The 17,545-nt window shown below is 32.8% G+C and overlaps 1 protein-coding gene across 1 annotated transcript in view; it reads left to right on the forward strand.

The window, feature by feature from the left end:
• Positions 1-17,545, forward strand: part of Tecrl (trans-2,3-enoyl-CoA reductase like) — an 85,849-nt gene that overhangs the window by 66,308 nt on the left and 1,996 nt on the right. The window contains exons 9-10 of the mRNA XM_090344060.1: positions 7,156-7,213; positions 16,942-17,027. Coding sequence (XP_090200186.1) covers positions 7,156-7,213; positions 16,942-17,027 — 144 coding nt within the window. The remainder of the gene's footprint in view (positions 1-7,155; positions 7,214-16,941; positions 17,028-17,545) is intronic.

Raw genomic sequence — 17,545 nt, forward strand, 5'->3', positions numbered from 1 at the left:
AAGCAAGCATGCATTTTCACTGAATCATTACTAGTCAACGTGGTTTTACTAAATTATTTTTGAAATGCATTACTACATTAGGCACATAATTATTTTGTTCTGTACATAGTATATCATCATGAATTCATCCTTCTTTGTTCAAATTCTCCTCTCATTATTGTTCTTGACAGATAAGATAATAAACAAAAGCTTATGGTCCCAGGTATAGGTAGATAGTGTTGAGGATATGAAGAAAATGTAAAAGTGAAAACAATGAACGTAATTGCATTCCACAGTAAGTAGAAAATCACAGATCACCTGAGAGCTGCTATGGTTTTCCTAAAATAAATAAGTAAATAAATAATCAACAATGACATACAAAATATAGACTACACATGGCATTTCATAATAATTACCATATGTATGCAAGTGAGATTTAATATTTAACAAATAACATCTCAAGTTTGGACACATTCTTTAACAACTGGGTAGTGTTAAAGCATAACTAATGAGCTAATAAAACTTGTAGAGATCATCTAGTTCAAGAGACTTACTTACATATGTAAGACAACGTTTCCATAGTAAGTAATTAATGATAATCAAATGCCTTCAGGATATCTGAGTGCCTGTGGGTATATATTCTTAATTTGTATATATAAATTATTTGAAAAGAATAATCAACATATTGTACATCCCAAATATTAGAAGTTTAATAGCATGAAGTGAAATAAATTGATAAAGAAAAAAGAATGAGGGTGAGCATAGTGATCAATATTGCATAATGCACAATTAAGCAAAGAACTATCTCAATTGAAAATAACTAATTTTTGGTCACAAAATATTATACTGACTCAAGTTCTTATTTCCATTTATGGAGCTTGTCACTGCTTTGACAAACGAAGGACATTACTCATTTAATGTTGATCAGGTTTCTGTTGTCTTGAGGAATTAGCTCACCTTCTTGTAGAAAATTACAATTTGGAATTACATTGAATGCTGTTTTTGGTTATTTTTAATTACTTCAGTTAACCTGTTAACAATTTTCATTTTCCTCTTATGCCACCCTGTGATTTATTTTAATACCATTCTAAATTGTCTAACATTTTAAGCGAAATATACTCACACCTGTAATCCTAGCTACTCAGGAGACTGAGATCTGAGGATTGAGGTTCAAAGCCAGCCAGGGCATGAAAGTGTGAGCCTCTAATCTCCAATGAACCACCAGAAATCTGGAAGTGGTGCAGTGGCCCAAGGGGTAGAGTGCTAGCCCTCTGAAGAGCTCAGAGACAGTGCCCAGGCTCAGAGTTCAAGCCACATGACAGACCAAAAAAAATTTTTTTACCTGTGCTTTTAAAAAATAGTTTTCTGACTTTTAATATACTTTTGATCATTCTAGTATATACAGGATTCACAGATTCACAGGGAAAAATAAGCAGATTAAATACAGAAAAAAATGTAGAGTGGAATATTAATCTTTAAAATTTTTAGGTGCAAATTTGTTTTACTCCTGTCAAGATTGTGGCTAGAGACTACATTTTCATCTCTTGAATTTTAATAGTTCTTATTCTCTTAATCTAGCCCTACTCACAAAAGAATGGATATAAGCACCATAATAGAAGTTGCCAATAGGATATGCTTTATATAATCAAATACCTATTTTCATTATCAGTTTCCTATCTATTTTACTGTCACACTGTATAAAGCAATTATGTCTTTCCATTTGTTTGCAAAATAAGTATTTTTTAATTTGTTTTCATTGCCTTTTCCTCTCCTCAGTAATTTACCAAATTGAACACATTTAACATATTTAAGCAAGTGTTCAAAGTCCTGAAAATCACACTTTGCCCATTTTTTTTGTCTTTACTGTTGCCATTCATCAGAGATTTTTATTATTTGAAATGTGCAAGTATGCATTGAGAAGAAAAACTGTTCTTCTCAATAAGGATACCTTCTCTTGTAACATTTAGGTGAAAAGAACCTCGGGGATAGTAAAAGGTAATTTTTGATTAGTGAAGTTCTTGACAGGAAAAATATATTAAAGGCTTTAATGTAGGTAGAGTGTGGAACCCTGCAGTAAGAACCACAGGAAAGCCATGTAACTGCTTTGGAAAGAGTGGTATTTATGGATGAGTTGAATCAAGGACAAATGGTAGGCTACAGTGAAGAGCCTTAATTTCTAGCCCTCTGCTCTGAGGGGGTCATGAGGAATAGTCTCAATTTGAGTGCCTAGGTAGACTGCTTGTAAAGATTTACAGTATTTTAAAATTGTAGAATTAAAGCAAAGACTTTTGTATGATTTTCTCATTTTCTCTTTACTTTCCACTCAGCCTTTCAAATCACCTATCAAAAAAATAACAGAGAAATAAAGCTTTCTAATCACCATTTGGTTGATGTTATCATCTAATAAAATTTATTTCAAAAATTTAAATTGGAAATTCTATTATTTTGACTTAATACATGTATACATGCTGTAATATAATTTCTGATTTTTACTTAAAACATGCTGGTAGGAATAGTAATAATTCAAATTAAAGTCAGTAACTATTACCTATAAACATATAGCTGTTAAAAACAGATAAAAGCTCATGAAAAATCTTTGAATTATTTCACAAGCAGTTTTTTTTTGGGGGGGGGGGCTTGTACTCTGCCTGGGTACTGTCCCTGAGCTCTTTAGCTCAAGGCTACCGCCCTACCCTCGATTCATGCCCCACTTCCTGATTTCTAGAGGTTAATTGGAGATATGAGTCTCAGGTCCTTTTTGTGCCCAGGCTGGCTTTGAACCTTGATCCTCAGATCTCAGCCTCCTGAGTAGCTAGGATTACAGGCATAAGCCACCGCATCTGGTTTCACAAGCAAATTTTAATTATCACTTAGTCCTTCATGTTGTACATATTCTTTCATGCTTTCATACTTTACTAAATGCAATTATGTTGTTTAAAATTTATAAATTGCTCTACAATAAAAGAACAGTTTTATATATGAAACAACTTCTGAAACCAGCTGTAAGTTGTCATTTATAATTTATGCAGTATATTTTATTCAATAAAATACCATATTTTATACCTGTAACAACTACATTTATAATTATAGTTGCATTAAAATATATTTGATCATGTACAATGTAAATTCAATGCCTGAAGTTTTATTTTAGTTTTTTACATTATTTTAAAAAGTACTTTTTCTATTTTCTACAACAGAAAATATTATGTGGAATTTTACTAACATCAATATGAATTGTGAGAAATGAGATTTATGCACCTGAATGTAATGTTTGCTTTTCCTATTAAATCATATTCTACTCTGTGAGTGCATACCATATACTAAAATTAAAATGTATTCACAAATCAAATACTTTAAAAATTTTCAGATATAAAAAATCATTAAGCAAAATGTATGATTATTGTTGCTATTGGTAATATTATTTTGTTAAAATAAGTTAAAAATATGTTAGCCTCAAATCAAACCAAAGAATGAAACATTTTGTAGATTCTTTATTTCAATTTAATTAATAAATGACTATTATTTCATCGATTATTTCAATTAAAAATTTTATCAGTAAGGCACTGCATATGGCATTACATCATGATAAAAACTAATCAGAAGATATATTATTCTCTGAAATTTCCAGAATTAATATAATGAAAATGGCCCTACCCCCAAAAGTGATCTATAGATTGAGTGCAACACACATCAAAACCACAGCATCATTCATCACAGATATTGAAACATCAATCTAAAATTCATATGAAAATATAAAAGACTGTGAGTAAAACAATCTGGAGAAAAAATATAATGTCAGAAGTTTCCCAAATTCAGAGTTCATATTACATCCTATAATGAAAAGAGTTTCCTTTAATTATTAGTGAAATTGCCATCATAGACACACAGACATGAAAATCAAAGAATAGAAAATCCAGGAATGAAACAACACAGTAATCTCATTTTGGACCAATGAACTCAAATATATATTTAAAAGACAATCTCTTTGATAAATGGTATTGGCAAAACTAGTTATCTTCTTTAAAGAGACTAGAAATATGACCTCTATTTCTTACCTTATGTCAAAGAACTTGAAGACCTAGAATTTTATATATACCACAGGACACTTCTTTTGTTATCTTTTCTGAATTGTCCAAGAACAAAAGAGTAGTTAAGTAGAACTTCTTTAAACTATGTCTGTATATCAAATCAAAGAATCCCTAGGACCAGGAAATAACCCACAGAATGTATAGAGAACCCAAATAATTAGACTGCAAAGAGAAAATATAGCCCAGTAAATAAATAGGGGAAAAGATCAGAGAGAACCATTTTCAGAAGGAGAAATCCAAAATGGCTTATAGGAACAGGAAAAAATGACCATCATACTTAGCTCTATAGTAAAGAAAAATCAAAATTGCACTAGGATGTCATTTCAAAAGTAACTAGAATGGAAATCACCAAGAATATAAATAAAAACAAATGTTGACCATGATGTCATGTGCTCTTGTTGGGAATGAAAATTAGTGTAACAACTAGGCATATCAGTTGAGAGGTTCTTCAAATACCAGAAATAAGCATATAATTTTATTCATATATTATGGACACTAGACTCATAGGATACATACATTCATTGACACATATACACACAGGGGAAGAGGGGAGAAGAGAGAGGGAAAAAGGGAGGGAAGGAAGTAGAGAGAGAGAGAAAGAGAGAGACAGAGAAACAGACACAGAGAGACAGAGAGAGACAGAGACAGACAGATAGACAGAAAGACAAATAGAGAGCCTGATTCTAGGTATGGGATTGTTTACAAATGAGGAGAATGGCAGAGGGAAAAGGCATGATGGTGTGTAAATCATTTCAAAATATATTTCAAGTATTTATAAAGATGGCCTAGAGAATCACAATGAAACCAATGGTGAGTAGAGGTGTAACGGTGGGGAAAAATAAAGAAGTAGAAAGGGGTACTGTGATCAATATATAATATATGTACATCTGAAATATTATGGTGAAATTCCTTGATATAATTAGTACACACTGAAAAATGAACAATGAAAATGGGCCGGTGATCCACACCTGTATTTGTAGCTACTCAGGAGGCTGAGGTCTGAGGATCGGGGTTCAAAGCCAGCCTGGGCACTAAAGTCCCTGAGATACTTATCTCCAGTTAATCAGTAGAAAAGGGCAAGTGACCCCGTTGTGGCTCTAGGGGTTGGATGGTAACATTGAGCTGAAGACCTCAGGGACAGCCTCCAGGCCCAGACTTCAAGCCTCATGTGACCCACAAAACAAAATGAAAGAGAAATGAACAGTGATAATAAAGTAATAAAGATTCTGCTAGGATCTGGATTCCAGCAGAAGGGAAAAGGGCTAATAGTGAGAATGAATAAAGATGAACATGGTTGAGATATTTTATTTGCATAAATGAAAACAAAAATAAGGAAAATTTGTTGAATATTTTTAAAGAAAATAAGATGGAAGAAGGTAGTGATGGAGGAGGTAACTTTGATTGGGATACATTGTATGCATATATGAGAACAGCACACTTTATCATACTTTGAGCAATTAAAGTACATTACTAAATATCTAAAGTTCATCTTTACTTTTTCAAGAAAATTCAGTATATAAAATTCCTCTCCTCCAACTATTACACATGGTTTTGGTATGAAATTCATAATTTTATTGTTAAATGTAAATTTAACATACTTGGTATATTTAATTAATATTAGAATAAAAAATAATTCACAGAAGGTGACTGGTTCAGTAGCATTTTTCTATAACAGAATAGGTAATATTTGTTTTTATATAACAGAAAAGATGACAACTTCTTTTTTTTTTGCCAGTCCTGGGCTTGAGCTCAGGCCATGAGCACTGTCCTTGGATTTTCTCAAGGCTAGAACTCTACCACTTGAGCCTCAGCATCACTTCTGGCTATTTTCTATGTATGTGGTACTAAGGAATCGTACCTGAGTCCTCGTGCAAGCACTCTATCGCTAAGCCAAACACCCAGCTGATAAGTTCTTTTATATAACAGAAGAGGTACTGAATCCCTTTCACTCTCTTTTTCCTATTAGAATATGTCAAAATATATTCTCTTATTCATTAGGAGTATATAAAATATACTATATTTGAACACATGCACACAGAAATGGCTGAAAGTAATAGAAGTACATGTTTAAAAGACTATTTGGACATTAAGTCAATAATATGCCCTACTTTGGGGATTTACTATAGATAAAAGTTGAGTGAGTCCAAGCAATAAAGATTATTGAATGTCATAATCTGTTATCCGTAATAGCCCTATGTGTAGAACAAAATGGTTGTGTTAAGTCAGATAAGGTAAACATTGCGGATAGTGAGAGTCTTAGCCTCAAATAGTATTCATTCTGAATTAGGGAATTATTCATCCCAGGGATGTGTAGCAAGTCATTGATCTTGGAGAACCATAGTTGCCTATGAAAAGGATTACAAGTAAACCATACATGACCAGGAGATCACTTTAAAACATCTTTAAGAAGTCTGTGTTATTACATCAAATTCGAATTCATATACAATAAAAGACTTCTCTCTCCTCTTCTTTCACTTTCTTTCTCTTTTTCCCCTGTTTTCTCTCTTCTTCCCACCTTCTTCCTTTCTTCTTTCTTTTTGGATCCTTTTCCTTCTCCTTTTATCCTAGTGTTTGTGATGCTTCCATGGTTTCTGACCTGACAGAGTTGTGTTGAACAACTTGAAGCATGTACCCCAAATAGTTTTATACTAATTTTTTTAATTAGGTCTGCTTAAATTTTGCCCAGGATGGCTTCAATTATTTTATTTTCCTGCTTCTCTTCCTAAGGAGCTGAAATTAAAGGACTGTACTAGCATGTCTTGCCAGCACCTTCTAATTAATATGATATATAGAATGAGTTATCAAAGAGAGCCAAAAATATCTTCTTAATTTTAACGTATCATAACCAGTAATGTTAGATTAATTATGTGCACATACAGCTCTTGTATTGTCAGAACATTTATTTTTTTACAATAATAAATATACTGTATGCATTATTTATACATGTATTACATATTACAGATATGTACACATATAAACATATATATGAACTCTTCAGTTAATACATTGAATTGGGTTTATACTTCTTTAGAAATAGCTTTCAATGGGCGCAGAAATATTACACTGAATTAGTTAATATCTTTTACAGATTTGTGAAGCTGGGAATCATTTCATCAATGTGATCTTAGCTCATCCAAATCACACAGGTGAGTTTCCTTACATTTTTTTTCTCATACTGAAAGTTGATAATTATTTCAAGAAGCTTTACAACAGCTTTTAAGAATAATAGCAACTGTTGGATTGAATACATAAACATTTTTACATACTGTTTCTTTTTTCTAAATATTTTAATCAAATCACATTCCATAGTAATTTTCTAAAATGCAGTGTAGTTGGATATCACTGTAGTATTCATGAAAATACTAGGCAAAAATCTTGCTCTAGATATCTGAAATTAATTAATAAAGTTGAATGAAAAAGTAAAGATCTATATTATTTATCTATCATTTGCTATTATTTATGTAATATACAAATGAAACAGAATTCTGAAAATTCAGGTCTCTATTTTTATGTTGCAATTTCCAACAACATAAGAAATATTGGCAAACTTCAAAGAAAAATGGTCAACATTTGGACTTTTAGTACAGTTATAATGAGTATGTGAATATGATCATAATATTTGTGAATGAAAGTGTCATATTAATATGTATTATTTTGTGCAATTAATATTTAGGGAATTGTATTTTAAATATATAAAGCTATTTGTTGCTTTAAAAATAACTTACTTGAATGTTTTTGCTTTTTTCTTTCCTCCTCTTATTTATAGCAGCCTGTTGAATACTTTCAAAATGGTTACATGTAGCTAAAGGTGGCGAATTATGAAATGAAATTTTATAATAGAATATCAGTTAATATATGAATATAAGAATATGCATAATATTACAATGTTACATGAATGATGATTGTCAGTAAACATTTTGAGATTTGACAGAGCCTTAATTTTAAAAGTGGATACACACACACACACATACACACAGACCATATTTTGAAAATGTGTGTACATACTGTACACATGTGTGTATGTATATGTATAATGTTTAGAAAGCTTTATTCTGGTATAATATACATATAACTCATATTACCGCACTTTACTTGTATTGAAATATTTTTTTATTTCATTAAGTGGGTGAATTTTAAATGTGTTTGCTTCAGGGATTTGTCATTTTTTCTCCACACATTTCTCTGAACATTGATCCGTGGGAATAGTTATTGTCTTGGTGTTGAAGAAACATGTACAAATGTCCAAGTGAATTACAGTGAAACAAAATATGGTTCTCATTCAATTAAATAATGAACAGTTTTGTCTCCTCAATAATCAGACCCATTTTGCAAAAAAGTTTTTTCATAATTTTGATGTCTTAAGGATTTGATATTTTTATTCCCAAGTAGGAAATATCTTCCATGAAACACAGTATATGCTACGGTATATCAATGATTTAAAGGTACCCATTATCTCTAAGATCCATTACCTTAGATGTTTCCTCAAGAAGACAGTCCAGCCATCTATCAGGTTAACAACTTCTAGGGAAAATATGTGATATAAAAGTCCATTTTAACAGATTTGGTTCTTTATTCTGATATCCTGCTCTGAGATGTACATACTAGTACATAATGGAGCATTCATTATGGAGGATGTGTATGTCTTAAATGGCTAATACAGGACATGAATGAGTATTTGATAGGCTAAAATGTAAAGAAAACATAAAATGATTCTTTACTCATAAATATGAATGTATTCTTTCAGAAAAAAATGATTGTAATTAATTATGGGACTAGAGGTTTCTCATTAATGTACATGAGTCATGTTGCCTTACCATGACCATAATATAGTTCTTAGCAGGTTGAAATCTAAACAGCATTAGTGCATGTAACTCACCATGGTGAATGTTTTATTCATGTATCTGTTTACTACAACTGACTCCATTACAGATCACTGGAGTGAAATCTTTGAAATATCTTTTCTATTTATTATTTTTTAAATGTTTTTTCTTATCTTGTAGTAGTGGTACAAAAGAGTTGCTATTTGGCAAAGAAGTTTATAAATATATTAATAAAACATATCTTGATTGAGGTCACCCTTTACAACATTCTCACATATCCTACCCATTCCCATCCCTTCGCTAAATTTTCTTAATCTTGACTGAATTTACCCCTTCTCTTCATTTGTATATCCATTTCCTCTTGTTCTTTAACTTCATTTTCTAAGAAATTACATTACTTGAGGTCTACTGTGAATTTATCACAGTTCAATTAATATATTTGTATACACTAGCACATCATCCAAATATAAGGAAAACATGCACTGTAATCTCTCTCAGTTTGACTTACTTCAACTAACATAATTTTTTCAGATTGTTCCATTTCTTTTTAAATGTAACAATAACGTCCTTTCTGACTTTATTATTAGAACAACATATTTCATTATGACTTTTGTGTTAACTAAAAGAGAATCGGTGTTTTGTTATCAGAGTACATCTCAATATGTGAATAAAACAGCAGTCTGATAATTTATATTTATCGTTACAAATGTTGCAGCTCAAAGTTCAACTTGAAATCATTAGGTATATTTTCAAAAATGTTTCCTGAGGAAAACACAAAAACAAAATCAACTGAGAATAGGCAGAACATGATGAAAGCTGTAAATAATGCTCCTGATTTAGTAGCAGAAATAATTTATGTGGCATTTTAGAATTAACTATATTGATTCAGTTTAATCTTGTGACAAATTTTTCACTCTTGATTTAAATGATATTTTTATAAAACACCCTTTGGATTTTGACTACTTCAATACAAAGATTTTGTTGAGGTATTTAATAATCAAACACATGCATTTTGACAGCACAGGAGATTGCATTTGTTCACTAAGGGGCATTTAGGTTAATTTTGTATCTTTGGTATGGCAAACAGTACTTCAGTGGACATGGTTGTGTTGGTAGCTTTAGTGTGCTCTGGTTTGTGTTCAATATATGCCCATGGGTGGGATTGCTGGGTCATCAGGAGCCTCTATAGTTAAGCAGTTAAGGAATCTATACATTCCCTTGGAGAGTTTTTGAACAAATTTAAATTTCCACCAATAGTGTAGCAGTGTTCCCTTTTGACTACATTCCTGCTAGCATCTATTATTGTTAGTTTTCTTGAAAATGTTATTTTGGTTTGCATTTTATGGCCAGAAATGTTGACTAGCTCTTCATGTGTTTATTGCCAATCTTCTTCTGAGAAGTTTCTCTTTAAGTCTCTTGTACATTTATTAATCAGGTTGTTGTTTTCTTAAGGATTTGTTATTTTTTGTTTAAATTTTTGAGTATATTTCATATATGAGGCCCTTGACTGATGTATAGCTAATAAAGATCTCCCATTCGTTGTATTTTCTACATTTTATGTGTGCTCTGCCATGCAAAAACTCACCGGTTTGATGCAACACCATTCATTCAGTCATCATTCATTTGTTGTGATTCTGAATTTTTACTTAGGAAGTTTAGTTCTGTGCCAAGGAGCCCTACAGTTTTCCTTATCTCTTCTTGTAATACTTTCAGATTACCAGGCCTTATATTGAAGTAATTTGATCCATTTGAAATTGATTCTAGTGTAAGGCAATATATTAAGAACTGGAATCAGTTTTCTGAGGATAGCCAGTTCTGTCTGGTAAAGAGGCTGGCTTTTGTCCATCTTGTTTATCTAGCTCCATCATCAATTTTTTGGTGCCTATAACTCTGTTGGCTCAATTCTGGGTCTTCTATTATATTCCATTGTTCCTTAGGCCTATTTTTGTGCCAGTACCAAGTTATTTTTTTCTCATTCCTTACTAAAATATTTTATTAACACTGGTTTTTTTACCTTATATTTCAAATGTCAAGTTTAACAGATAAGCATTTAAGAATGGAATCTCTATATTCAATCACTAGCATATGAATTTAAGAACAAAAGTAAAATTAAGTTGAATCCTTGCATGTCATAGATACATACTGATGTAGATATCAATATGTCTATATAATATATATCCCATTATATGTCTATATAGTTATATTTATTTCTCCAAGCTCATGTCAATGACCCTGATTACCCAGGTATTGAATCATCATTCTTGTCGTACTGTTTACATCTACTATCCACATACCAAGGAGACCATGTACCTTTTGTTACTTTGGTCTTGGCTTATCTCACGCAACATGATTTGCTCTAGTTCCATCTACTTCCCAGTGAATACAATTATTTTATTTTTTCTGGTGGCTATAAAGAATTATATATATATATATATATACCACATTTTTATATTAATCTGTAGTAGGGCATCTGGGTGTTTCCATCGCCTGGCTATTGTGAATAGTGCAGCGATGAACATGGCTGTGTGTCGCTGCCTGCCACAACGACGCGTCACTTCGGAAGCAGACTGGGAATGACCACAGACTCAAATAGCTGTAAACAGAGGTCTTTTTATTTCTCTCTATTCTCTCTTCTCTGTCTTTCTCTTTTCTCTCCTCCCCCAGAAATCCTCTACCATTTATATCATACAGCAGCCAATCACAGTAAAGGTCATATGCACACGCAGCAAGCATACATGAATCTAGCGATCACGCTCTATCCACGAGCATGGAGAAAACAAATCAACCAATGCAAAGAAATTTCCTGGTCATTAAATACTAACTCATCCTCGTTGACGAACTGCCAGGCTCCATCTTATAATCTTACTTCCTCAGGAGGCTGAAAGCAACAGCTGTGCAGGTGTCCTTATCATATCCTGGGTTATGATGCTGAAGGTAGATGCCTAGGAGTTGTATGGCTAAGTCATTGGGAAAATGTATTTTCAGTTTTTTGAGAAACCTCCAAACTGCCTTCCAAAGTGGTTGTGCTAGATCCCAATCACATCAACAACGCAATAGGGTTCCTATTTCTCCACATTCCCACCAGCATTTAGTGTTGTTTGAGTTCAGAATATTGCCCATTGTGATTGGGGTAAGGTGGTATCTTAGGGTTGTTTTTATTTGCATTTCCTTTATGACCATTGATGATGAGCTTTTTCTTATGTATCTTGCCATTTTTACTTCTTCCTCTGATAAGTCTCTCTTTAGTTCCCTTGCCCATTTAGTAATTGGTTTTTTTGGGTCTGGAGGGATTTATTTCTTCAGTTCCCTGTAAATATTGTATATTAAGTATTCGATGTATTGTTGGTCAATATCTTCTCCTAGTTGGTTGCCTGTCTTTCTTCTTAGTAACTGTGTATTTGTGCAGAAACTTTTATTTTTAGGTAGTCCCATTTGCAGAGTCTCTCTCCATTCTGTTGTGACCCTGGGATTCTATTCAAGAAGTTTGTGATTGTGCCTATGAGTTCCAGTGTCTCTCCTGCTCTGTAATGTGACAGTTTCAGGGTGTCAGATCTTATATTGAGGTCTTTGACCCATTTTGAGTTAATGTCCATGTGTGGTGACAGTCTGGGACCAATTTTTAATTTTCTACATGTGGCTGCCCAGTTTTCCCATCACCAATAATTGAAGAGGCTATGTTTATTCCACATCATATCTCTGCTGAATGTAAGTTGACTATAAGTATGTGATTTCATTTCTCATTTTTCTATTTTGTTCCATTGATCTTTTGGTCTATTTTTGTGGCAATACCAAGCTTTTTTTGTTATTCTGACTCTATAGTAGAGTTTAAAGTCTGATAGTAATACCACCTGCATTGTTCTTTTTGCCTAGAATTTATAGGTTTTTTGTTGTTCCATCTGAATTGCATTGAAATTGTATATAAATTTTGGCAGTATGGCCATTTTCAAAAATGTTGATTCTTCCTATGGATGAGCATGGGATTTCTTCCATTTCCTGGTATCCTCCTTGATTTCTTTCTTTTATAGTTTTTGTAGCTAATTCCTTTACATCCTTAGGTACGTTAATCCTTAAATATTTTAACATTTGTCTCTGGAGTCTGTTGTCTAGTATTTAATTGATGAACTTTGTGTTTGTGTTCATCAGAGCAACTGGTCCGTAGTTCTCTTTTTTTGATGGATTCTTCCCTGGTTTGGGGATGAGTGTGAAATGATCTTCATTGAATGAGTTTGCGATGGCTCCCTCTGCTTCTATTTCTCAGAAGAGTTTCAAGAGTATAGGTGTTAACTCATCTTTTAAAGTCTTATACAATTCTGCAGTGAAACCATCTGGGCCTGGGCTCTTTCTATTTTGCAGGCTTCTGATTGTTTTTGTTATCTCATTGTATGAAATTGCGTTGTTCAGTTGACTTATTTCTCATTGGTTCAATTTAGGAAGTTTTTGTCTATTTAAAAAAAGCATCCATTTCTACTAAATTTTCTGGTTTTATTGAATATAAGCCCTAGAAGTACTTAATTCATGATATTCTGGATTTTTTGTAAATTGGTTGTGATTGTTCCCATAGTATCTCTAATATTGTTTATTTGAGTCTCCTCTTTCCTTTTTTTAATTTTGTCAGGGTTCTGTCAATTTTGTTGACTCAAAAAAACAGCTTTTTGATTTATTAATTTTATGACTAGTTGATCTCATTACAATCTCAGGTATTTCTGATTTTGTTTTTTCTATTTTTTGTCCCTCTAGTTGCTTGAGTTAACTTATTCTTGATCCTCTAGGTGCTTTTATTGCTTCTTTAAGTTATTTACATGAGTTTCTTCTGTCTTTTTAATATGGTCTCCTAGAACGATAAATTTGTCTCTTAGGACTGCTTTTACTGTGTCCTATAAATTCATTTGCGATGTGTTTTCATTTTCATTGCACTGTAGAAAAACTTCAATTTCTTCTTTAACTTGTTCTGTAACATAGGTATTATTTAGTAGTGTGTTATTCAACTTTCATGTGTTTGAGTGGATTTTACAACGTACTATGTAGTTCAGAACTAGTCTAATTCCACTGTGGTCAGATAGAATGCAGGGGATTATATCAGTCCTCTTGTATCTGCTTAGTTTGTTCGTGTGAACTATTATATGATCTATTTTAGAGACTGTTCCTTGGGCCACAGAGAAAAATGTATAGTGCTTTGCTGTTGCTGTGGATGTCTGCTAAACGCAGCTTTGCTATGGTATCCTTTAACTCAGAGATTTCTTTTGTTATATTTTGCTTGGTTAAGCTGTCCTTTGGTGAGGGAGGCATATTGAAATCTTTCACTATGACTCTGTTTGAGTCTGTCTTTTCCTGTAGCTCTATGAGAATTCTCTTGGCATATATCTGTGCTCCAATAAAGGGAGAGTAAATGTAAATACCTGTAATACTCTGATTATGAATTGACCCATTTATTAATATTTAGTGTCCATCTTTATCTTTTTGTACTGACTTAACCAAGAGGTTATTTTTGTCAGAGATTAAGATTGCTACTTCTGCTTTTTTGAACAGTGCATTGGAATGAAAATTCTTTTCCTTCTCTTCATTTGGAGTTTGTTGCTATCTTTGTCAGTGAGGTGGGTCTCTTGGAGGAAGCATATTGATGGATCTAGTTTTCTAATCAATTCTGCAGTTCTTCTTTTGACTGTAGAGTTTAGCACATTCATATTTAAGGTAATATCGGAGAATAATTTTGTGCCTTTTGTCATTACTCATTTATTACTTCTGTAGTTCTCTCTCTCTCTCTCTCTCTCTCTCTCTCTCTCTCTCTCTCTCTCTCTCTCTTCCTCTTCATTTGTAGCTTACTAATCTGATCTGTAGGTGATAGATTTTGATGTGATTCCCTGCTGTTCTGCTCTGTATTTTGTTTTGTTTTGTTTTTCCCAATTTTACATTCTAAAACTGTTTATGTTCGAAAGAGTTAAATACTGTTAACATACTGAAGAAAATATCACTGAAGTGAGTTATTTTATAAATATATATAATTGTGAATAGATTCTTACTTAAATGTCAGTTTGACTGACACTAATCAGTTGAGAATGAAAGGGGATTATAAACTAAATTTAAGTTCTGCTCTTTTTTTTTTTTTTTGCCAGTCCTGGGCTTGAGTTCAGGGCCTGAGCACTCTCCTTGGACTTTCTCAAGGGTAGAGCTCTACCACTTGAGCCTCAGCACCACTTCCGGCTTTTTCTATATATGTGGTACCAAGGAATCGAACCCGGGTCTTCATGCATGCTAGGCAAGCACTTTAACCACTAGGCCAAACTCCCGGCCCCCTGCTCTATATTCTTGATTATTTAATATTTCTGTAATGCTGGCTTAGTGTTCATAAATTCATATAATTTTCTTTGTTATAAATGTTTTTGATTGTCCATCAAATATAAATGCTGATCTTTACTATTCAGGTCTAATATTTTTACTATGATGGGTCTCCAAGAGTTCCTTCTGGGGTCTTGTTTATTAGGTATTCTATAGGCTTTGGTTTTGTGGGTGAGATTTTTCTCTTTTGAGACTGTGGAAATTTTCTGCTATAATCTCGGTGAGTAAGTGTTGCATTCCCTTCATTCCATCTACAGAATTATAAAGTTTCTATGTTTTGTCTCTATTTCTCTTTTAAAATTGATAAATTCCTTGGCAATTTCCTGTTTATATTTCTGGACTTGTTTTTAGAGTTCTCTTTTTTTTTTTTTTTTTTTTTTTTGCCAGTTCTGTGGCTTGAGCTCAGGGGCTGAGCATTGTCCTTGGGCTTTCTCAAGGCTAGCACTCTACCACTTGAGCCACAGCACCACTTCTGGCTTTTTCTATGTATGTGGGTCTTCATGCATGCCAGGCAAGCACTCTTACCACTAGGCCAAACTCCCAGCCCCTAGAGTTCTCTTTTTATTTCTTTCATCACCACTCTTTGAGTGGTGTCTTGTCTCCTATCTCTTCATATATCATGTCTTTGCATGGTGTTTTGTAAATTAAAAAAAGTCCTACACAATCCCCAAAAGGAACTATGAGTGAAGAGATAGGAGACAAGACAACAAGATATTTTTATTACTATGTTTTCATGTAAGAAATTTCCCCTACGATGCCTGAACTGGTATCTTGGTGAGAGCTCAGAAAGACTCACACTAAGCGGTCGCCTTCAGTCAAGCCTTCTTAAACTTTAAAGATTGGTATTATTATTCTTCCACTGTTCTTCCTACTAAGGATTGTTTGTGCTATTCGGGGTCTTAGGTTATTCAATGTGCATTTTTGGATTGCTTCTTCTATGTCATTGAAGAATGTTGTTGGGATTTTGATTGATATTGCATTGAAGTTGTAGGTAGCTCTGGGCATTACTTCCATTTTCATGATGTCAGTTCTCCCAATCCAGGAGTATGGAATGTTTTCCCATTTCCTTAAATCTGCTTCAATTTCTTTTTTTCAGGTTTTTAATATTTTCATCATAGAGGTCCCTCACATCTTTAGAAACATAGATTGTGCGGCTTTCCTTATTTTTAAAAATTAGAGCATTCTTATAAATCTACAAGTAACCCAAAGAATAGTAAAATTACAATTGTACATAATATACAGTCACACAACAAGCCCAAAGGTGGTTATTCTGAGAATTTACAAGGGCTCAATAGCTATGTGTATATGATCATATAAAATCATGTTTATTGAAATGAAAGCTAAGAAATGGAAATGTTGGGAGAGAAAAAACAGAAAAATAAATAGGCAGTGTTGATATTGTTCAAAAAGAAATGTACTCATTACCTGGTTTATGTAACTGTAACCCTTCCATACATCACCTTTGCAATAAAAAATTAGAAAAAAGTAAAACAGTTTGAATTTTTAAATGTTTTAATAAAGTTGAGAAATAGAAATTCTCATAACAGTTTATTAAATTTGAAACTAAAACTATGTCATAACGTTTGAAGTAGGTTTCTTTTGAGAAATTTATGAATTATATGGCTATGAATGTCTGATAACATTTCATATGATGTGTAATATAAGCATATAAGCAAACTTCCAATGTTTAACACCAATATTCTTTTATTTTTTTCTACAAGGAAATAATGCTTGTTTTCCAAGTCCAAATTATAACCCTCTAACATGGATGTTTTTCCTGGTGTCATGTCCTAACTACACTTATGAGGTATGATAGCCTGTAGATAAGTGTTTGATAATGAAGTGAATATATACATGTATATATATGTATAGATACTTATGGTCTACATGTATCACATATTAATAGGTAAAATGCATATGGAGAAATTAGCTGGTGGCAGTGACTCATGCGTGTAATTGTAGCCACTCAGGAGGCTGAGAACTGATGATGGTTCAAGGACAGCCTGGGCATGAAAATGTTCATGAGATTCTTAATTTCAATCAATCACAAAAACAAAAAGCCCAAAGTGGTTCTGTGGCTCAAGTGGAACCACAAGCTTACCTTGAGCAAAATGGAGCTTGAGAACAGTGCCCAGGCCCAGAGTTCCAACCCCCAAACTGGCAAAAATGAATAGATAAATAAATAATATAGAGAACTAAACTAAAAATTAACATTTAGCAATATAAATTCAAGTCATACCATAGACATGGACAAAAATATATTTCAACCATGGTTTTTGCTATAGGAAGGAGTATTTACTCATAAGTACTTTTACATAAAAAGCT

The sequence above is a fragment of the Megascapheus bottae genome, chromosome 13, assembly GCF_031878675.1.
Source record: "Megascapheus bottae isolate mThoBot1 chromosome 13, mThoBot2.hap1, whole genome shotgun sequence".
NCBI classification, from domain to species: Eukaryota; Metazoa; Chordata; class Mammalia; order Rodentia; family Geomyidae; genus Megascapheus; species Megascapheus bottae.